The sequence below is a fragment of the Cavia porcellus genome, unplaced genomic scaffold (genome assembly GCF_034190915.1).
Source record: "Cavia porcellus strain 051 isolate PalLab524CR breed Dunkin Hartley unplaced genomic scaffold, mCavPor4.1 scaffold_6, whole genome shotgun sequence".
NCBI classification, from domain to species: Eukaryota; Metazoa; Chordata; class Mammalia; order Rodentia; family Caviidae; genus Cavia; species Cavia porcellus.
In genome coordinates this window covers 64995512-65019683 of record NW_026947489.1, presented here as the reverse complement: position 1 = coordinate 65019683, position 24172 = coordinate 64995512, and the positions used below count along the sequence as shown (strand labels likewise).

At 37.0% G+C, this 24172-nt stretch overlaps 1 protein-coding gene across 11 annotated transcripts in view; it reads left to right on the top strand.

The window, feature by feature from the left end:
• Bcas3 (BCAS3 microtubule associated cell migration factor) overlaps positions 1-24172 on the top strand; it is a 526404-nt gene that overhangs the window by 246696 nt on the left and 255536 nt on the right. For all 11 annotated transcript variants that reach the window (XM_013152079.3, XM_063250886.1, XM_013152076.3 and 8 more), the window contains 3 exons: positions 11735-11835; positions 15325-15521; positions 21235-21332. In XM_013152079.3, the coding sequence (XP_013007533.1) occupies positions 11735-11835; positions 15325-15521; positions 21235-21332 (396 nt within the window). The remainder of the gene's footprint in view (positions 1-11734; positions 11836-15324; positions 15522-21234; positions 21333-24172) is intronic.

The window sequence follows — 24172 nt, the reverse complement described above, 5'->3', positions numbered from 1 at the left end:
AATTAATTAGAGAACATCTATGGTACTACAGGGTCAGGGTGCAAGGAAGATCATCGATCCGTTTCATATATAACGTAGGTAAATCTTGTTCCCTTTTATGTATTTTAACACTTTACAATGGTTGTTGCACTGGAATTAGAATGGCTGCTAATAACTGCAGTAACTACTCTGTGAAATTCAGTGAATTCCTTAACATTTAAATTACAATGTTTATAACCAGGGTGTGAATTTAATAGGGTGCTTATGTGTGTTGTTTTTAACTTGAAGCCTTTTCCTTTTTTTTTTTTTTTTTTTTTTTTTGTCTCTGAAGTTTCATTTTTGTCACTTAGGTATGAAATAATAACTTGCTTAAATTTGTAAATCTGTGATTATTCATGTTTGAATATACTTGCTGTATTTCCTCTTTTGTGAATTGCTTATTCACTGGCCACTGCTTTGATCATTTGCTTTTGGATTATTTGCTTTTAGTCTTTCTTTGTAAGAGGCTAATTTTAGTTTCTGTATAAGAAACTACATTCCCCAGCAGAATTTCACTGTTACATCCTGAGGCTTTCTGCTCAGAAAGAGAGTTTGGTAAGGAGCCCTCTCTCATTGTATGGCTGCTATATAAATGCTGTTTTTAATAAGAACCAAAACTACATTGAAGTTTGTCCTTGAATGAAAGTTTATCACTGTTGGCCTTTGGGTGAACTCTGAGCCCGCATGATGTCATTTAACTCACAAATTTCACTATTACTAGAAAAAGGAGTATTGTTCCCTTAAATAACCTAAAGGCCTGAAAAATGTTGGCGTAACACTGTTCACCTCTCTGGTCTCCACTAAAGATTTTAGCATGGTAGCAGTTTTATTGTTTGCAGAGGAAGGGTGGGGACGTGGTAGAGAGTATGGAAAAACAAAACAAAGTAAAACTGCCACTCTGTGACCCTGTTTATACTCTCCACAGAAGAGTCTTCGTGTCCATCTCAATCCTTCATTGCCAAGAGAAGTATGAATTTAAAATCATAATTTATAAATGACTTTAACCTTTTATGCAAACCTATGAACATATTTTAGGTTTTCAACATAAGCTTCAAGTAGATAGCCAGGGCACTCTGTAACATAAAAACTAGGTACCATTTAGGTCAGCTTTTTAAACCTTGTTTAAGAAGCAGACTTTCCTAAAACCAGGAACATTGCAAGTAATTGCAGACAGTAGGACACCTTTGAAACATCTGCAGTCCAAAAGTGCTAAATGTAGTTGATGAGTTATGTCCTCTAGTACTTCCAGAGCGACGGTGAAGATGATTTTTAGCTAGACAAATAGAACAGGAACATAATGGCACCAAATAGGTTTTCCGTCTGTTTGTTTTGTAAGTAAACACTACTAAGTGTTGAGCATTTTGCTGTGTGTTAGTATATGTACAGAGGATGCTTATAACCTGCATGTGATCAGTCTTTTAACTTTATATGCATTGGAAATTCTTTTTTTCATTGCTTTAAATCAGTGATACATAGAAATAATTTTTCTTTTCAGTTTTTTTCATTTAAAAACAAAGCCTAGGGGCTGGGAATTTAGCTCAGCGGCATAAGCACCTGCCTTGCAAGCAGGCGGTCGTGAGTTCAATCCCTGGTACCGATAAAAATGAAAAAAAAAAAAAAAGACAAAAAAAACCAAAGCCTATATCATATTGGTCTTTTTTGGGACATCTGATTGTTTTACAGAATAGCTAAAAACCATGCCTAATCCAGTAAGAAGAGTAATTCTGCACCAATATAAGGTATATTCACTATATTAGTGATAAAAATTTATCCTTGTCTTCAATATAGAAGTCTGAATTTATTGGAAATGTACTAAATTTTTGAGAACTAGCTGTTTCTTTGAAGGTATTTTAGAAAGAATTTGATACATGAAATTGAGGTTATATTCTCATTTTCTGTAGAAAAAATTGATATGGCAAGAAGTTCAAATTTCTCTAGGATGAGTAATAATTCTTTCTTGGGAATTTGGTTCAAAATCACATATCCAAACCTACACTAGCCAGTATTAAAGTGGTTAAAAAAGAACTTTTTAAAAGTTAGGTGTGTCAGTTTTGACATCTGTTAATACAATGTTTGTGACTCTTTAATTTAGTATTTATTATTTGCATAGCATAATATTCAGCACCTATAATTTAATAGCATGTAAAACAAAATTTTTCATTTAAATGAATAAGTAGTATATATTCTGTGGATAATATTTTAAAACTTTTGTATGCATTAATCCTTCTGTTATGGGAAACATCTTCAAGTTAAAAAAAAAAAAAAAAAAAAACCAAATCCTATTCCTAAGAAGAAATGGTGGTATACTATACACATGTATAAAACAAAATAAATTTTTCAAAAATGGCCAGGATATAATTCACTGTGATGGTCCTAGTTTAATTCCTAGTACAAAAACAAAAACAGAAATGAAATCTTCATTAGTTTTTAATAGATTTGTAAAGTTATATTTGGATTAACTTTAAGAATATTGAAATTTTTATTACATGAAATTCAGATGTAGGGATATTATCATGATCATTTACTTTTTTTCAGAATGTTAGATGTACTGATTTTGGAAGTTATTTTCATCTTATATTGACAAGATTCTTTGCAGAGGTCAGAAGGAGAGGTCTGAAGGAGATTTGTTTTGTTTTCTTTACACATAAACACATACAAAAATATACACATAGAAACACAAACACATACATACACCCATATATCACCGTAAGACAGCATAATACACTTAGCAATTTTTAAAACTCTTATTTACTCACTGTTAGCATCATCTGCTTTCCTGAGAACACAATATAAACAGTCTGGGTCAGAGTGAGCTCATACTGATCTACTCATCCTGCCCCTGCCTGTTGGTCTATAATTATCAAATGTCTGTTGGAGAGGGTTTTTTCCAATCCCCTCTAATGGAGTTTGAAGCCAGGGCCTTCCTACTGAGCTGTAGCCCCTTTTTTATTTTGAGACAGCATCTTGATAAGCCACTGAGTTGTTCAAGTTGGGTTTGAACTTAGGATTTTCCTGCTTCAGCCTCGGAATTCGGAAACTCTAAGTATGCAACACTGTACTCAATTTAACAATAAATTTTGAAGTTATATTCTAAAGCCAATTGATATTACACTTTTGTTAGCTATGTGGATCTATGGTAATTTAAATTACTAAAGGTAGAAATAGAATATGGCAAGATTTATATAAAAAATTCATATCCTTTTATTGTGGACATTTATTAATTATCTAAACATAGTTGATACACATTCATAAAGCTACTGAACATTTTTCCTTATGTAGCTAGTATGTATCTTGGCCCATTGTATTTGGATTTGCAAGATATAGAACTTTTATTCTTCTTTAACAGATTCTTAACACATGTTCACGTTTATAGCTATAACATTAAAAGTGTGGGAGAATTCATCTCTATCAGTATAACCCCTTGTGTAGTTTCTTAGCAGAACATACAACTGTGACAGAAAGAGCTGGGGACATTTTTTCCTCAGGTCACTAGTGAGGCATCCCAATTCCCAATCAGATTGTTGGTGAGAGGATCATGTAGTCTTGTTTCTGCTTCAAATCCTGTCACTTTGCTGGGCTCTCTGTTACTGTTGTACACATCTTCTCACCAGCATTGTCACAACTGGGCTGTGAGACCCAGTGTGTACTCACCTCCTGTGCGGTGTCACGTGGCACTTCCCGGATCCCCCTTCTGCCTTTCTGGAGACCTTCTCTACCATCTCTCTGTGCCACTGCTACTAATTAGGTAGTTAGGGAGCATGTAAGCTCTGCTGTTTTACTTTTCCTTTGATTTTTAAAAAAAATTTTATTTTAAAGAGAATAAAACAAAAGAACAGAACAGAACAAACCAGATCAGAACAGAACAATACAAGCAACACAGGACTTCAAAACAAGACAACAGGAAAACAACAATGGTTACCGTAATGGCTCTTGTTTTTCTTCGAAATAGTTGTCCATACTGTTAATATGGACAACTAGGAAGCAGATGATGCGAACAGTGAGTAAATAAGAGTTTTAAAACCAATACCACACACAATAAATTAAAATAAAACAAAAGTGTAATACCAGTCAAAACAACAGAATGAAAGCATTACGGGACTTCAAAACAAGACAATAGGAAGCCAGCAATGGCTGCTCTGATGTCTCTGGTTTCCTTCACAGTAGCTGTCCGTGCCTTCACTGATTTTTTTTTATCCCAGATTCAAACTTTTCACTTATCTTTTCAAGGGTGCACAAAGAGTGTTTTTTCTACATGGGTTGGGTGAACTTTTAAATATAAATAAATGTAGGGGAGAAGAAAAGACTTTTTTATTGTTGAAAAATATTTTACCTCTAGACAGTTTTACAGCATTCATCTTCCAGTGACTTCAAAGCATTCTTAATTAGAAAACTCATGAATAGAAGGCATGGAATCCCTTCTTACACTCTCTAGGAGTTTGAGGTTCAGATTTATGGCACTGTTTCTTAGATGTATATTTGGTATGTTTACTGCTTCCTTTGGAAAACAGATGAGGACAGAAAGGATCCTTCCCCTTAACCCTCCTTTTTCCTCCTTTTTCATTGTGGGAAATTCCAGACATACACAAAACCATGTAACAATGGTGTAATAAACTTCCATTTACCTACCAGCCAATTTCAACAAAGATCAATGCATGACTATTCTTGTTCTGTCTGTAATTCTGCTCTCTAACATCATCTCTTCCTTTGAGTTATTTTGAAGTGATTTCCAGACATCATATTATACACATTTTGATGATGGATAAATAAGTACCCCTCCATTCTGGTATTATTACTTAATTCCAAATGCAAAACTCCATCCATCCACTCACTCCTTACTGGGTGCTTTTTCTGTGACAAGTACTAGACTAGGCTTAGCATTTGCAGTACATAACATTCACTTACGGACATCGACATTGGATAATAGTTACTTACACAAGGGCATGGTTTCTTACATCTACTCAGAGCTTTTCAGTGTTGTATTGCTGTAGCTTCCTGCCTCCTGCCCCACTGTCAAAAGTCCTTTAGAGGCTGCTAGTTCTTCTTCCTTCCCTGTCATCTTCTCACAAGCCTGCTTACCCATCCCTACTCCTGTGGCCTCCAGGCTCTTAATGAAACTTTCTTTTTTTACTTCATCTCAAAGTCTTTGTACTTAATCTTCCCTTCATAAGATTTTTCCCTCATATATCTTCATAACTTACTCCCTCACTTCTTTAAAATCATCTCTGCCTTTGTCCACTTTGCAAAGCATACCCTAACTTCTAGGTTTCTGTCTATATGCGTTTTTTTATTACTATGTGGGGACCTGAGGGATCCTCTTCTGTTGGTATTAAGAATTTGACATCAGATATATTTATTATACAGTTGATGAATAGTTTGTAGACAACTTACCTTTTTTAAAACATCAGTTGACTTAACATTATTTCCAAAAGAATTCTTAAATAGTAATTGATAGTTCTTGTCCTTGCATGGCACGGGTGGCCAGATGAAGCTGGAGAAGCTGTTTTAGGAGAACTCCCACAATTTAAACCCTGTACAGTCCATCAGTCTATAACAAAGTCAGTTACCAGTGCAGTCAGCAATTGTCAGAAGATGATAGTGATCTGAGCTTCTTTTCCAGCCAACGTTTCAGTATGGCACTGTACCACACTTTCTGAAGTTATACTTTTCTGTAAAAGGTTCAAGACAAATTAAGATGAGACCTGTGTCAATCAGTTCCTTACTGTCTCTCAAGGTCAGTTAAGTCTCCTCAGGAATTGCCTTAGAACCACGCATAGCACCTCTTTGCTCTTCAGTCAGTGTCAGCCGTCAGGACGAGTCACACCATTGCTTGATCAAGTTTCTTTCCAAGAAAGCTTGGGGGATTTTCTCCTGGTGATTCTCCTTAGGCACACCATACATCGAAATCACCTCTGTGGTCTCATAACCTTCTTGATCAGAAGACCAGGGACTCACCTGTGCAAGCCAAGGTTCTTTTATGTTCTGGGTCCTTATTGACCTTGAAGGGCTGGCGCCAAAATATTGGCTATTCTTTCAGCCCAGCTGACTCTCTAATTTTTGGTCTCTAAACCTCAGTTGTTGAACATCCCGAAGAAAAGATTGATAATAGTACAGTATGTTAGAGGCAGTAAACTCAGCATTACCATCTTATCTAAATGTAAAATACCTTAGAACTTTAAATGGAACATTTTCTACTACCCATGGCTATCTTAACAGAGTGTTAACAGTTATATATTTTACACAGTAAATCAGGAACCCAACTCATACATATCATGACAAGTGTGACATTTTGGCAACAATCTGAATTTCTATTTTGACATAAAATACTCCTTTTAGTCAGTCATCTCTATTTAATACATAAGAAGTTTCTATGTGAATCTCACAAGTCTGTGGTGTCAGCAGAGGTCTGAATATGAAATGAAAGTCTGTTACCATAAATTATTCCCATTTCACAATTTGGAAAACCAGTATATCTTGAAGCATGAATTCCTTAATATATCATGAGGCTGTAAAAATAATTTGTATGAAACCTTTGTATCAGAGCATCTTTAAATAATAAAACTTAATGTATTTCTTTTGATGATGACCACAGTGAACATATAACAATAATATATTTTGTAACTTTAGTTGGGATGTCTCCCGTAAGGCTATAGAGATCATTGGAGCCTCCAATCAATATACAAGAACTGATTAAAAATGTTACCAGGGAGCTGCTTTCTTATTTATCAGTTGGAGTCCTGTCCAACAATCCCAACCCCAAGGGATTTTGTTTACTCATCTTACTAAAATACTCTTTTGTAAAATGAGTAACGAAAAGCCCAGTAATAACAATGAGACTCTCAAATCCATAATAAACAACAATATGTTACACTTATATACCCAGTATTTCCATCATTTAGACCAGCTGGAAACCAATGGGAAATAAAGTGCTGCCAGGTGAGTGAGGTAAATCTTTGTAAATCCAAACTCAAGTCTTCAATCAAAATGATCCAAAAATGTAAAAGAAAAATGAAAAAAGAGAAAAATTATTGATCTCAAAATAAAAGGAACACAGCTATTCTTAGAGTGGACAAGTGGACAAACACGGACAGACAATCTGTACAGATTCAAACAGACATAGAAACAAGTACACAGCCTGTTGGAGTCTATGGGAACTCTGAAGTTCCCCAGGGGCCATTTATGTACTGGTACCGCGTCCCTTTGCTGGACTAGCTCACCTCCTACACCCCATGCTATCCGTGCTGGAGCACCTGTTCACCTCCAGCACCCAGGTGCTCTGTGCCGTCTGGGTACTCTTGTAGGGCACTTGTGCTTTCTGCTCCACATGTGTGAATGATCACTAGCTCAGCAACTCTCAACAACTGCTTACAAACAGACTGGACAGACAGACAACAGATACATGGACAGACTGACAAACATCTTACAAAATCAGAGTGCACTCAAATATTTTTAACCAAATTGAATTACAGTAATTTCTTTTTTTTTTTTTTTTACTGGTACCAGGGATTGAGCTCACGACCATGTGCTTGCAAGGCAGGCACTTATGACGCTGAGCTAAATCCCTGGCCCTACATTAATTTCTTAGAAATTTAGAATTTATAACTATAAATTGACTAGTCAGAATTGTTGTAGGTCAATTAGCAGAGATCTCTTCTCTTACAAATTTAGAATTTACTGTTAGGAAGGTAAAGACATTGGGTAATGGGAAATACGGTGCTGCCAGGTGAGTGAGGCAAATGTAACCATTCAACAATAAATACCTTGTTGCTCTAGATGACAATAAGAACCTCACTGGGCAAAGGGGCTAAGTGAAAAATGAGTAAGGAAAGAGGGCAGTCCTTCGGGACTTGATCCACCATAACTGTAGTGAGTGTGTGAGCGATGCTCTGAAGGGCCTGCTGTAAAGAAGGAGTCAGAGATCATTACATCAGCAGGATCTGTGTGACCCCGTAAGGCATCGTACAGAGGAGCTAATCGTTGGCTGGTCAATGGAAAATAGGGCCTTGCCCAATTAAGGTGGCCTAGAAGTTGTTGTGGTTTAGAAAGTGTAAAGCAGAAGCACAAGATAGGTAAGGCAGGCATCGAAGACAAGCAAAGAAGTGAATGACCTAAATAAGAAAATGGTTCATGGGGCTGGGGATTTAGCTCAGCGGCATAAGCGCCTGCCTTGTAAGCAGGCAGTCGTGAGTTCAATCCCCGGTACTGATTAAAAAAAAAAAAAAAAAGGAAAAAGAAAATGGTTCAGAGCACTGAACTTTTTCTGGGACGATATGAAGCCCAAATTCGGCTAAATAGGAGGAGAGATCATGGAGAATGGAGGGATTCAGCCACAAGAATGTCATCCATGTAATGATAGACTTGTAAATTAGGGAAGCCTTTTCTAAAGGTAAGCAGACAGTATCAACAAAGTATTGCCAGAGGGATGGACTATTTATCATCCCTTGAGGTAGCGTACACCAGTGGTACCTGTGTATAGGCTTATGATTGTTATAGACTGGAACAATGAATGCAAAACGAGGGAGTAGTGAAGAAACAGTCTTAAATCAACAATAAAAAGTTGAGATTCATAAGGAATAAAGTGAGGATTAGGAAGACCACATTGCAAGGGGCCCTTTAGGGACTGATACTTACTGATTTCCCAGAGATCATGCAATGACTTCCATTTGCCTGATTTCTGTTGTGTAGTGAAGATAGGCATATTTTAGGGGCTAGCAAGGGGTCAATATAACCTGCAGCCAATTGTTCTTGAATTAAGGCCTCCGCCGTGGACAGTGTATGTTTAGGTAAAGGCCATTGTTTGACCCAAACCCGATGATCATTTTTCCATTTGAGAAGTTGAGCATGAGGAACAGTGGAGGCCCTTAGGATAAATTTGTTTCCACATAAGCGTGGAGTTGAGAAAGAACATGACAGCCCCATATCACAAAAGGAATGTCTATAATATATGGGTGAATGAAGGCTTCTTTTGTCCATTGTGAGTACAAGCAACAGGGGTGTCACTGTGGAACACACTGTGGGAAGAGCCTTTGATGCCCCACAAGGGATGAACCAGTGAAAAATGAGAAGGCTGGTGTAACTGAGGAAAAACAGAAACATCAGCTCCAGTGTCTAGCAAACCTGACAAGGAAATGTTGTCAATACTTAAAGGGAGGCCTGGGTGTTCAGCAGTAGCCACCACAATAGAGCCAAACCCTTGATTTCCATGAGCAACGTCACGAGCTTTAGAGGAGACATAAGGCAAGGCAATCAGTGGAGCCATAGATTTAGTTGAATGGGCAAGAGAGACCACAGTTGAAGCAACAATATTCCAGAATAATCAGCATCAGTAAGGCTGGGAATCACAAAAATTCCTCTTTTTGTTTCATGTGAGTGGGGAAGAACTAGGCCAGTTGTCCCAGGAGGTAAAGGACCATGAAAAGCAGTAGGAATCTTACAGACAGTAACAGGCATTTCCAAATGGATAGGTTCAGCTAATAGTTTATTTGATGTATCTAAAAGGTAAGGAAAGATTCAGTGGCCTCCTATTTAATAGTACTAACAAAACCTTGAATGTCAGTTGCATCAGGGATTCTTTTCCAAGCTTTTAAAGCAATTTGAGCCATTTGAGAATAAGCTTAGGGTAACACGGCCCACCTTCTTAAGAAAAGCAGCTCTATCCTATTTTCTGCTGCGCTTCAGACAGGGAATTCCCCATGACTTGCCCAGGGATTTTTTTGCAGAAAATGAAGTAGACATGCATCGAGGGCCTTGTTCGACCCCAGGAACACAGCGAAGGAAGCCACCCTCCACAGCAGATGTCTCCACGTTGAGCCTCTGTTTGAGCGCCAGCCATTGCGATCTGTGCCTAGATCCCCAATCTCCCAAATGAGTGCATCGTGAAGGCCCAAATGAATGAGACAAGTGGTATGATCTTTAGGGATCCAAGAGGACTGAAATCCTCTGCAGAGTTCTTAACTCTGGTGGCTGAGACAGACAGTGTCACTGGGCACACCATATTTATTTAGTATTCAAATAAGGAAGGAATTAAAGTGGAAAAGGCAGGAAACCTGAGTAGCACCTTGGGAGGGGTTCAGAGACCCCTCCAAGCAACAGACGATGCTAATTGAGGAGAACGATCCTAGGAGAAAGTCTGCAGGGGTCCTGCAGGGGTCAGCTGTGGCCTGTCTTGCCCCCTGAGGCCTCTTCTCATTATCAGTTCAGCCATGCCCAGGCCATGCCACAGCCCTGCACGTGTATTCAGCTTCAGTGGCTCCAACACACTATGGTATTCTTTATGAACACACCAGCAACAAAATTTAGGTGCATGCCTTTGTGTTCATTAGTTTTTTGTACCAATACCAGCATGCTTTTGATCTCCAGAACTATGGCTTTGAGGAACTTGTGGCTAGCAGTTTTAATCACTACAGATCTTACACTCCTATGCTTTATATATACATTTCTGTTGAGCAATTGCATTCATTAGGTCCCGTTTCTCTTCCTGTAGCAAATGAAGATAACCTTTTTTGTAAGTGTATGCTTTTCAGATTTTCCCATAGGCCATTCTCTATTTCATTTGGGTCTGTTTCACTAAGATACAGTTCTTCTAAATACCTTGTTCTGACAAGAATGCAGTAAGGTGGGCATTCTCCTGTTCTGCTCATGCATGTGTACAGCCAGCTCTTTCTGGGAATGTGTATTACAGTTGTTTTGAATGTTCACATCCTCTTTCATTTTAGGAACCTAGTGTAAGAAAATTTGAATGTAAATATATATACAATTATCTCACCACTGTGGAAATTATGTTGTTTTCTTTTTCTCATTCTTCTCTTTTCCACCCATTTCTTTTTGTTTCCTCTTCTTCCTCATTTGGCTTTTTTTTCCTTTTCTGTATTCCCATGTTACTCTACTGCTTGATTTCTTCTGAGTGTAAAAATAGGAAATAGTATATGAAGAGTATATTGAGTTCTGTTGTGAACATAATACTGCTATAGAAAATAAAATATTACTCAGAGATAGGTAGGCAGGTGGTAGATATATAGATAGTGTATACATCCAAAGAGGATGCTAAGATTTTGAAGACATAATATTTGGCTAATATTTGTATGTGAAAGTAGAATGTTTGTATCATACCCCTTAAGAATCAGGAACAGTACTGATATACCCAAGAACTGGCTTTTTTTTTTTTTTTGATAAATGGAAAATTTTTAGCAACTGACAATGTTTTTCAGTTAAATATTTTATGCCTATCATTCACGTGAAAATATTGGATAGTCTTTTAATCCCCCAGTGAATTTGTCAGCTGTTTCTTCATGTACTTTTGGTGTTAACATGCAGTCGTTTATTTCTTTTGTAGTGATAAGATGTCTTTACCAAAGTCCTGTCAGTTTTTTTTTTTTTTGTTTGGTTTTGAAATAACAGTCTTATTGCTTTGTCTAGGATGGTCTCCAGCTCCTAGACACAAGTGATGCTGGTACCTTATCTTTCCAAATAGCTGTGGCTCTAGGAATGTACTGCCACTCCTGGCTAGCCTTGGAGGTAGTATTTAAAGGATGCTTTTAATTGGGGATCTTTCTTATGCTCATAAGGACTTTAGTCATATTTCTTTATTAATTGTCTGAATGGTCTCTGTTCTTTAGTGTCACATTTTGTCTTATAGATCACCACGGTATTTGAGGTGTTCACATCCACTTGTTTACTGCATTAATTAAAATGGTTTAAATCTATTTTATTTTCCTTTTAGTGGCACCCCCTGGAAGTCCTGGGCCCATTACTCGACATGGGTCCTATGACAGCTTAGCCTCTGACCATAGTGGACAGGAAGATGAAGAATGGCTTTCGCAGGTAATAATTCTAATATATTTGCGATATTAATAGAAAAGTAAACAGAAACTCCTTATTCATTTTTATTCTTTTTCTTAGAGGAGAATAGGGAGGAACTGGTAACTTTTTGTTAAGTAAAGATTAATTGGGAGGCTGAGGTAGGAGGATCATTGTGAGTTTGAGATCAGCTTGGACTACAAAGTGAGCTCAAGGCCAGCCTAAACTGCATAGCGAGACCCTGTCTCAAAACAACAACAACAACAACAACAACAACAACAAAAAGATTAATCAGTTATCTATATCTATATTAAGACTTTCTTGGAAATGTTGCAAATATACACGTGTATTTTACACATACATATATTATTTAAATACTTTTATTCACACATCTATTATACTAGTTATAATATAATGGGCATAAAATGCATCTCTTTGAAACAACCCATTTAAAGTCCTTGAGATGTTGGATTTTAGACAGCAGACTCTTTTAAAAATACATTTACTTCAGTTTTAAAGCAAGATTTTCCCTTTTTTAAAACATTGTTGCCATTCAGCAATACTGGAATTTGTTCTTGGAACCACCAGTTTCTGAAGATGGGCTCATACTTTTGCTGTGCAAAGTCAGCACTGTACTGGGCACAAGTTCTGGTGGCGCATGACTGAGTTCCTCCCCTGACTGAGCGGTCTTTAGGCAGTCCCATAACAGCTTTAACTGACTGGTCCTCACCTTGTCAGGTGAAGCCGTCTTCATCCGAAGAGCTGTGTAATAAAAGATACTTGGGCACATTTCAAAGCAGTGAGATTAAAAATGACTTCATTACCAGTGCTGTTATGTCTGCCGCAAGTCTGACATCATTTGATGAAGTTAATGACCTGTCTCAGGTTACCGAGCTGGCAGTTTATCTCAGACAGGTGCCTCAGAAAAAGTGGAGCCCCTTTTTCGTTTCATTGCCTTCTTAGGGGGACTTGCCTGAGAAAATGAAGTAGATCTGGAAATTGGAGAATTAAATATTTTCTAGGTAGCATGTTTTTATTTTATCACAACACAAATACTCCTGGGAAGCTCTTCAGTAAAGCTTCAGATCCTGTCAGATGGAGGTTCATCCTTTCTTATACTTTTTTCAAAATTAAAATTTTGCCCAAGTATGCTGGCAAAGATTCTACTGTCCTTCACTTCAATTTTTCAATTAGAAGAAAAAATAATGTGTGCTGTCAGTGTGAAAGTATATACGGTGTGTTTGTCCTGCACATAACAGGAGAGTGAATACAGAAACATCTGGCCATTGCCTCAGTGAAATTGCACAGGCATCTGTTTACCTCTCGGCTCTGTGACACTGATGGTTTTGAGCTTAAAATACACAGAACACTTTATCTGTGGCCTAATTTACATTGCTGAATACAACCACTTGAATCAGAAATCACTGTCCTCAATCTGAGTGTTTTTCTCCCTGTAATTAGTGGGAATGTGAATACTGTTCCAAGACCATGATGCTTTTGCCCTTTCAGACTTAGAAACACAGAACTACACTCTGTGAACCATTTCAGTTATGTTTTGTTAAGAATTAATCGCTGCCATCAGAGAAATGAGATTAAATATAAAAGAATCAGAGCAAAGACTCAAGGCACATGGGAGGTCAATTCCATAAAATGCACAGACAAAGCTATAGCAAAGACTAATTTCTAAGAAATATAGTAGTTTTCCACCAAAGGCTTGTATATTTTGTCTCCTATTCTAGTTGATTATTTGTAAAATCATGAGATGTGTCCATTTTCAGATTTTACCCTATATTCCTCTACTATCTCCATTTTTTTACAATGTTTAATATGATATTGGGAACACTCCCAACCCCTTCCATAGAGCATAAAATTTTTAAAGCAGTTTTGTAGTGTTGCTTTGCTAGACATAAAATGCTGTGTCAAAGTTTGTACCCATTGTAAAAATACTCAACAGTATTTTGAGAAGAAAAACATCTAGTTTGAGAAAAAATAATTTCTTCCTTCAAAAGCAGATTTTTGGAGATATTGAATACAATGCAACTATTGTAATATTGAATTGTAGAAAGAAACTGACTTTGAATATTGTAGTGAGGAGTTGTGAGGAGAACAATTACAATCAGAACACGGGATGTATAATATTATTTTATGATGGTTGCCCAGAGTTAAACATAAGAAAGTACAGGAAATCTATCCATAACACTATAGACCGGGGGCTGGGGATTTAGCTCAGCGGCATAAGCGCCTGCCTTGCAAGCAGGCAGTCGTGAGTTCGATCCCTGGTACCAATAAAAACGAAAAAGACCAAAAAAAACAACACTATAGACCCAGAATATTCGGCCAAGGGCCTGGATTCCGCAGCTATGTCCTGCATGAGTCCAGATAAAGACCTAGAGCCCATGACAATGCCTCCCATAAGTCCATCTGTAGGTCTAGAGCCCACAACAAGGACTCCCGCCAGTCTGTTTTACGGATCTGCCCAAAGGTCAATGGTGGAAGCTAGAAAATCTATGCCAGTGGGGTGAAAGAGCTGTGCCAGTAGAGTGAGGGTTCTACACTAGAGCTGAGAAGTCATGCTCAAGATAAGGACCAGGGCTGCCCTGAAAAGTACTATAGCCATCCTCAGTGACAAGGAGGTCCCGAGCTCCTGCAGTGATGAGAACAGTTGAGTACATGCCAGGAAGTCAGCGTGACACTTCTCCTGGAGATTAAACAGCACACATCTTCCCCTCTGGAGCTAGGAAGTGATGCTCAATGTAAGGAGCAGAGCTCCCCCAAAGTAAACCACAGCCACTGTCACCAACAAGGTCCCGAGCTCCTCTGATGATAATGGCCAAACTCATATTGGAGAAGGTAGTCATGACAAACTCTTCCAGCAGAACCAACAGCTCAAAACAGCAACACTTAGGAGAACCCACGGCACCTAGTTTTTCTCCACATCTCTATTTATGCTGGCAACTTTCTTCAGGTGGGCCATCTACACTCAGAACCAACCACACTGATTTAATTCAGCTAGTGTTAGGTTGACCACCAGTTTTTAATTCATAACAAATATGAAGGTTAGTTTTAGATGTTTTCTTTCCTTGAATATCTCTAGAAGAAATTGATTTTTTTCATGAGCTTGATCCTTACTGAAATAATTACTTTAAATTTGTGAATTAATAGGTGTAGTATTAAGTGTATGCTCACAGTGTGGTAAGTACTGTCTTAAATAAAAGAGTAGTACCTCGGGAGCAGATGTAGTGATATGAGGCAGGCATCCAGTCCTTTTATTTTCACGTGTGTTGTATACTTCATGTGCATGTGGCATCTATTTATGTATACTTACATAAGAGAAACAGTGATTATCTGTATAGTCTGTGATTATGAACACCTTTGATTGTGGGTGTTTTGACCCTTTCACATTTCATTACTACATACTTCTTGGAGAATATGAGTGCTAAAGATGGGATGAGGAATTATGAAAGTTCTCAAAAGGAGGTCATAATATTTAAATCATGATTCTAACTCTTCCAGGTCGAAATTGTAACACACACTGGACCCCACAGACGTCTGTGGATGGGCCCACAGTTTCAGTTTAAAATCATCCACCCTTCTGGCCAAACCACAGTCATATCATCCAGTTCATCTGTGTTGCAGTCTCATGGGCCAAGTGACACTCCACAGCCTCTTTTGGATTTTGATACAGATGACCTTGATCTCAACAGTCTCAGGTAAGAAACACAAATGGGAGAGTTATTTGAATGACAGATATATATATATATATATATATATGAAATGAACTTCACATGCCATATTTACGTTTCATTGTGTTGCCAATTACATGTTACTGTATGTAATTCATTGCCTCTAAATTGCCCAGGCTGAGCTGAGTGTGGTGGTACATACCTGTAATCCTAGCACTCGGGAGGCTGAGGCAGGAAGATCACTGTCAATTTGAGGCCATCTTGAGCTACAAAGTGAGCTCAAGGACAGCCTGAACTACATAGTGAGACCTTGTCTCAAAAAATAAAAATAAAAAAATAATTTCCCAGGCAGGGCTTGAACTTTGAGTCCTCTGCCTCGGTCTTCTAGAGATCTGTGATGATAGAGATCTGCCATAAATCTAATACAATTTTGAAAGCCATCTCAGTTTATGGTGTTTTTGATTTTAGATTCTAAATGCTTGAAATCTGATTATATCTTCTTTTCCTGATCTTTTTGAAGTTAATATTACCTTATAGTTAAATTTCATCTGTGATTTTCATATAATCCTGCTTACTCCTTCTCTTAAATTACTAAAAAGAAAAGGTTTGTATGAGAAAGTGTTATTATTCATTCATTTATAATTTGTTGTTTATATTTTCATAATGTATGTATACTCTGATACGCCTTACTTGCCAGAATCATAATGCAATTAAGGAGTTTTTTTTTTTTTTTTTTTTTTTTTTACTTTTGCAGTCTCATGTTTGGTTAGCACTTTCATTTGTTACACCAACAACTTAATGTGCAGGCAGTGATGAAGGCCTCAGTCTAACGCAGTATAATCTACTTTTCCTTATCGTCTCTTAAAAAATATTCCAGGGCAGAGGATGTAACTCCTCGGTATAGTATTTGTATAATATACTCAAGGACCTGAGTTTGAGCCCCTGCACCACCTCCCAAGTATCTACATATGAAATATAAACCAACCATTTTACCTCCTGCTTTCATGTATTTAAAATAATAGGCAAGTATATATTCCAACCACATTTGAGAAGTATGTTTTTATGTATCCCTTTGTCAACAGTAATAAGAAAATTTCATAATAAAACCAAAGTTGTTGCAAGGCCTGTTTCTTTTGCTTGTTTGTTTTATTTTGGTTTTTTGTTCTCTTTTTATTGCTGACGACCTCCAGGTACTCAAGTAAGTGCTAGGGGTTATACTGTGAGTGTAGCCAGCCGCTTATTTTCCTTCTTGGTGCTGTCCAGGTCCTCTGCTGTCTTAACACGTCTGGGTTGCAGCTCTTTCTCTCACCCTGTAATCCTATTGTTCCTCTGTCCTTTCCCATCACTTTAGTTGATTCCTCAAATCCCTTGGCCCTCAAGCTGGAATCTAGGGGTTATTATTGATTTCTTTTTTTTACTAGTCATACTTCATTCTTCAAGTTAGGTCATTTCAACTCCAAAATATATTCAAAATGTGCCCCTAGTCCCACTGCTGACACCCTAGAAACTATACCTCATCACTATGCTCCTAATTTATCTCCCCTTTTACATCTCTCCCAACCAATATATCTTCTTAAATAATCATTCCTAAAGAGGAACTTGCCTTACATTCTTATTTAGAGTCCATTTTGCGGTATAGTTTTAGTTTGTTTTGTGTTTTTGTTGTTCTCTGTATTTTTGCTTTTTTTGTACAAACATATTATTTTCAGCTTTCTAGAAATAGCACTTTTCTCCCAGGATGTCAGACAACAATGACAGCACCGTGGGTGCTACACCAATTTTCAGTGCTATTATTTATAAAGTATGGTCTAGATTAGGTAGTCAAGCCCTTCCCAGGGAGTTTCATCTGGGCAGCCCTTTTTAACTTAGTAATTCACTATGTAGTCATTCATGTGTGCAGCAGTCAGTTGGTGAGTTAAATGCTGATAATAAAGCTTATGAAGTCGGTAGCCCATGTTTGTTTTTACAGCTACGTAACCTATTTGTTTGCTTTGCTGGTAAATGCCTGAGACCTTGCCACGTTCTTCCTGGTGGCTGCCATCAGCTGCTCTTCTAAGACCTGATCTTTTTTCTTTGAAAGATATCTCCAGCTTCTGTGTATACATACGGCTTTGACTGTGTGTTTTGTGGCCTGCTTCAGCTAATGTGCCTCTTTAGGTGCAGCTATATTTCCAACATTCTTCAGAACTTCCTCAGGGATTTCAGAACTAGTATTGTTTCATTTATATGACTAATTTATTTATGTTTGATTAAAATATTGTCCTATTCATTGGATGTTACAAACAACTACATTGGTCAATGTTTATAAATTTATTTTGATTGCTTTTGTAATTTATATATCAAAATTTGACTTGGTTAGAATCTTGGTTAAGATTATAATCCATAATAACACAGTTATGAGAAATTAGGTTGTGACTCACATCAATTTTAATTGCCCTGTGTAGTATCATTTCCCAGTCAGCATCCAATTAGAAATCCAATTATTTAAATTCTGCAGTTTGCTATCACTCAATTCCAGTTTCTCTTCTGTAAAATATGCTCATTCCTTCAAGTCTATGGCAGGACACTGACCTTACTCTCTTTTAACTGTCAGGTTCTTCTTTCAGCTTTTATCTAAACTGATCAGTAGTTACTGGCCTGTGCCCATAAAATATCCCTGAAAATATACCGTGCATCATAGTATACGTAACTACAAGTGGGAATAGGCTCATATTGAATTGACTGTCCTCTGTATAGGAACTGCCTCGTGACAGTTCTTCATGTAGAGCAGTGATTTAAAATGTTAAAAAAAAAAAGTGCAGTGAAGCTGCATGTGGTGGCTCATACCTGTAATGCCAGCACTCAGGAGGCCAAGGCAGAGAGGATCACCACAAGTTCAAGGCCCACTGGGCTATGCAGTGAGTTCAAGGCCAGCCTGAACGATATAGGAGACCTTGTCTCAAAAAAGAAAAAAAATTAATGAAATACAATATATACAATTCAGTGAATATAAAAATGTACAATTCAGTGAAAATGTGCAGTGTAAAAGAATCTGACTATATATTCCTCTCTGCTCTTCAAAAGTTGGTAGCAATGTATTTTGTTTATTTTAACGGATATATAATTCAGATAACATAAAACTCACCAATGTTAAAGTGTTACCATATAGGATTTGGGTGCGTGCCTCAGTGGTTGAGGTCTTGGCTTGATCCCAGCAGAAAGAGGGAGGGGCTGACAGTGTACTGGCTTTAGTATATTTCCAGAATTACATCCATCCCTACTAATTCTAGGATAGTTCCATCGTTTCCACCAGTTCAATTTTTAATTACCAAAGAATTTTATTTTTAAAGTTTGTATTAGTACAAGTTTGCAGTGTATATTGATTACATTCATGTGGGGAGCTAGTACATGTTTGTAACACATTTAACTCTATATTTCTCTTTGCCCTCCCATTCCTCTCCCACAATTAAAATGAATAATAGGGAAAAACCCCATGTTTGTTGTCTGACCATCTTCAACACATCAACTCATGGCCAATCTTTATCCCTATTCCAACTCTGGATAGTTCAGAAACCCAGTATAAGTTAAGTGGGAAATATATTAGCCTACATAACCAGTTTAAATCAGAAGGGAGATTTACTTTTGATGAATGTAATTAACAGACTAGCTTCTTATTCTGAAGAACAAAACACTTGTTTTCCAGAAGCTAAGGCTACATTTTTTTACTGATCACGTTTGCTTAGGCTCGCCTATCCTAGAACTAAGGAACCATTGCTACACTATGATGGGCTTGTCAAGCTACTTTAGCAAAGCAAACTGAAGGAGAATATTGCATACTATCTATAGTTATGATTAATATTTGTATATCAGTACTTTTGACATATAGGTGAAGGGCATCATCCTTTTCCTTGCTTTCATTTCTTTCCCCCACAAAAAAATATATATATTCAAAATCTGCAAATAGTATTTGGCATTTTAGAGTTGTACATTCTCTTTCACATTTGTTACCGAAATCTTTTCCCCCACCAGTAGTGTGTACACACTGTGTACTTCAGCCAAATCATTGCTTTTAGGCCTCCCTACCCAGTCCCAAACCTGACTTTGCTTATACTAAGCCTGTACCTAAAGGACACTTCTTGCTCTTCTTCATCATCTATATGGATCCTATTACAGTGGTTTCTCTCACAGGGGATTGGGCTAGTCCTCGTATTCGGGTGTAATATTTGTGTATAGCTGTTGAACATTTTTGAAATCATCTCTAGAAGATTATAGTACCTAATACAATGTAAATGTTTTGTAAAATGTTTGATGGTTAGGGAATAATGACAAGAAAAATGTTTATTCATGTTCAAAAGAGATACTGCTTATTTTTTAATATTTTCGGTCCAATTTTGGCTCCATCACAGAATCTGAAATCACAGGTATGGAGGACTAACTGTACTATAACAGACACAATTCCTGTTCCAGGTCCATAAGATCTTCTCTATCTAATGTGGACCATAAATACACAGTCATGTGATGCTTAAGGAGAAATCATTTGACCAATTTGTCACTGTGTGAGCACATGTTTTATACTCACACAAACTAAGATGGTTACATCTCCAGGCAATATAATCTTACCTGTCCCCCAGTCTAATGTTGACCCATAAACAGTTAATGCACTGTATGACTGCATCCTCTCATTTGTTCTGAGGTCTTAATTTTTATAGTATCTTCTCATTCTGAACTTTAATTTTCTTAGGCAACAGTTCATGAATTCCTATGCGCTATGTCATATGTTTCTGTACGGACCTTGTATCTCATCTTTTGTTTCTACTTGTTCACAAAATAATGTTGGTATACAGTTAACATTTATCATATGAATTAATTACCCAAAATGCATGTGATACATATTTCTCACAAGATTTTGTTTCTGGAAATTGCCTTGGATGCCAAGACATTTTAATCATACACATATTTTTATGTTAGTAGTACAGTATTTATCCTACTGCAGCTGGAAAGAAATCCATCCATTTGTATGTTAATTCTTCTTTTTGTTTTGTTTGTTTTGATGGTGTTGGGATTGAACTCAGGGCCTTGTGCCTGCTAGGCAAACACTCTACCACTGAGCTACATCCTCAACCTACATGTTGTTTGTAAGCTACTTGAAATTACGTGTATATGATAAATGGCAGTTTTGCTGAAGTCTAAACTGAGTCTTATTCTAATTGGTAGTTTTATTGGGGTAACCAGTCATTAGTGATCCTCAGTAAATCCTGACACCCAAAACACAGCTTTGTTTTCCCATACTTACTGTTATATATAAACCAACTTGCATTGGTGTGTATAAGAAAATTTCTTAAAATGTTGAATCATACATTTCTGCCTTTTATCAACTTCATTGCTGGCTATCATGCCATTTATTAATTTGAAATCTCACAATCCTTCATATGTGTTCCTTGTAAATTCCAAAGGTCTTCATTATAGTTTCCTTTCCCACTCCACTTATTTTTTCTCTTTAAATTGTCAGCTTTTCAAGCCCTTACTTAAAAATGTATTGAAAAACATTAAGAAATAAGCTAGAAGGAGTCTGGAGTGAAAAAAATGTAGTGCTTTAACTGTGTGCAAGAATTAGGGACTACAGTTCCTTTTTTGTCTGGTTTTAGAATGAATGGTTCTTTAATGGATTGAGTATTCCAACATGCCTGATTTAAGGTCTGTTGTAGCAAGCAGTAGTTTTCATGCCAGTAACATATGTGAATTAAATTAAATTGCATTGCAGGATCCAGCCAGTCCGCTCTGACCCAGTCAGCATGCCAGGGTCATCGCGTCCAGTCTCTGACCGAAGGGGAGTTTCTACAGTGATTGATGCTGCCTCAGGTAGAAAACCTCCTCCCAAATGTTTGTTGAGCATTTCTGTGCATTTTAAAATTTATTTTCTTGCACACTGAGAGAGTGATATTCATTTACCTTCCTTTTCAGTTCATTGTTTTGTTCAGGGGTTGTGTATTTTAAGGTAGTACTATGTCTGTGTTTGTTACTAGACAGTGCCATGTATTTAAACATTCTTAAGGCTGGTGAATGATGCGGTGGAGTTGGCACTTGATTAAATGTAATGAGTATAGTATTGAAGGCTACAGGGTTGATGACTGTTTTTCCTTTGATCACTGAAATGTAGAGAAGCAACTTTGACAGAGAACGTAAATACAATATATGGATTCAATTTACTCAACCTGTTGAGTATCAAAGTGCCTGATCTATGGATGTAGAGAAGGTCCAAATGCTTTAGCTTGAATGGTTTTATTATCGAAAGCATAAAGTTCAGAAATTCATTAAGTTAATTTGGGTCTATCTATCACAGTTATTAATTTTCTATCCTTGGCATTGAACTATGAATATGTATCATTAGTACTTCGAAGGAAACCTGTACCTTTTTACATGCTGGTTGCTGTCTTAAAAACGTTTCCAGTGAAGCCTGCTGCATAATAGAGCTGCTGGTAATAATACATTTTCTCGTCTTTAAGATGAGTGATAAAGAAAATAAGGACAGTGATGACTTGCATCGTGGTACAGCTGCAGAACATCTGAAGATAGCATGCAGCAGGATTTTGTCCAAAAAGTCTGTCACAAGTAGAATTATTAAATACTCAGCATTAGTCAAACAGTTGAGTCAGACAGGATTTTAATCCATGGCGATTTCAAAATCCCTGGAGACTGCTGATTTGATTGAGGCTAAACTGTGAAAGAAAATGGGAACCATCACAGAACTGATTTGTAAAGGTCACTTTTAAAAGGCCAAACCTGTTGTTTCTGACTGTGTCTCTCTATGTATTTTTAAGTTTCAAAACTTACATTGTCTTAGCTTTCTGATTTGTTGGTCAGGGGATTATGCCTCATGTCTTTCTGAGCTGCCTATATCTAGGGCTGCACCTTAATTTTTACTACAGATGATTTCTTTAGTGGACTCATTCTTATTTCTCTGCTTTAACTTGGCAAACATGGTTGTTGACTAGAAACAAACTCAGAAATGTGGAGTGTGTAACCTTGCTTCCTTACATTGAGTAGGATATTGAGAAGGGTAGATAACTTTTGATAGTTTCAATCTGAGTGCTAATGAAGTGTGCGGGTCCGCAATTATCATTTATATTCCTGGAAATGTTACATATTTTAAGACCTGAAGTCTTTTATTCAAGATTACAAGAGTAGTCCTTGATGACTTTTAAAACATTCTTAAACTACTATATTACTAATGTTTTACTGTCAAGTGACCAGTCACCTGGAATGTATGTTACCAAAGCAGTTACCACGTGTTTTTGAAAATTGGCATATTCAGTACTATTTTTTGAAGTCCATATTAATAGTCCATATTATTATACAACATTTTAGAGTTGTTAAGGAGAAACTCTAGTAAACTGCTGCATCCATAGTTTTCTTTATCTCTGCTGCAAAAAATTTTAAAGTTAATTTTTGAGTAGTAAATTGGACCTTTGCCCTCTGTCTGTTTACATTTATATTAGCGACACATCCCTGGAGTTTCTAGGATATTGCTCTGAGGTCTTTGGCCTCTGCCCGACAGTGCTGATCTTTTGAGTAGAGAAAGGAATTTTTGGTGGGTAAGCTCTATTATTATTTCTTCTAGGCCTATTTTCCTTCCAGAAAGCTACGGTTCTTTTCTGAGAAACAGCCAGAAACTAAAATGTGTGTGCTGCTTTCTTAAGCTTTGAGCTAAGGATACCTCATAGATGAGGAATTGGACTTTTATGAATAACTCTGTCTTCAAGTACCTCTCAGATGGTTTGGATCCCTTTTGAATGAGGAGAATATGTTCTCCAGCACACTTTCTGAATGAATAGTGTTTTATTATGGGACCTTCATATATGTTTTCTAACAGAATGACTGTTATTTCCAGAAGCGTGTCCCTTTTGATGTTTAACAATTCAAGCCAAAATGATTTGAGTTCTTTATGGAAATAAGTTGATGGGAAAAATTCTATTTTAGACTTAGAATCTAAATACTATAATTGCTCTTGAACCGGGAAGTGTTTCTAGCATTATACATTGGAGTCTACTCTATACTAGAAAGGCGCTTAGGCTTTGGTTGCCTGTTGCTTAGAAAGGGTCACCAGCGTTAGTGTCTCCTTTATTGGACTTCATTATTTTGTATTACTCGCCAGCATTTCATACAACTTTATGTCCTGTGTTTTAGATTGTTCAATGGCATATATTATAGATGCCCCTATAAAGGACAACTCTTCTTTTGTGTCACCTGTCAGTTTTGTGTCTGGTATAATCATTTTTCATGTAATTACTTTTCAGAGGCACATAGATAAAATTTAATGTGATGCACTTACGTCTTTTCATAGAACATTTCTCCAAGCGAAAATACTTTATTTAAACGTTGGGACTAGAGTTTCTATTTCAGGTGTCTATGTGTTAATCTGTCAGTATTGGTCTGTTTAAACCAAGAGATTACCCAGGAATTGTACTATTCTGACAAAAAATTTTTTTCAGAATTTCTTAATCACCTAGTAATCTCTGCCTCACTTTCACATGGAAGCATATTCTCTAAAATATGCACTTTTAATTTATTAACTTCAGTGATTTAAACACAGGGTAAATTCTATGTCTTAGGTAACATGGTCTATCTCCTTACTATCTATTTAAGTATATTCATTTTAGTTTTTCAGAAGTTCTATATGTGCTTGAGGAGTAGATGTTATT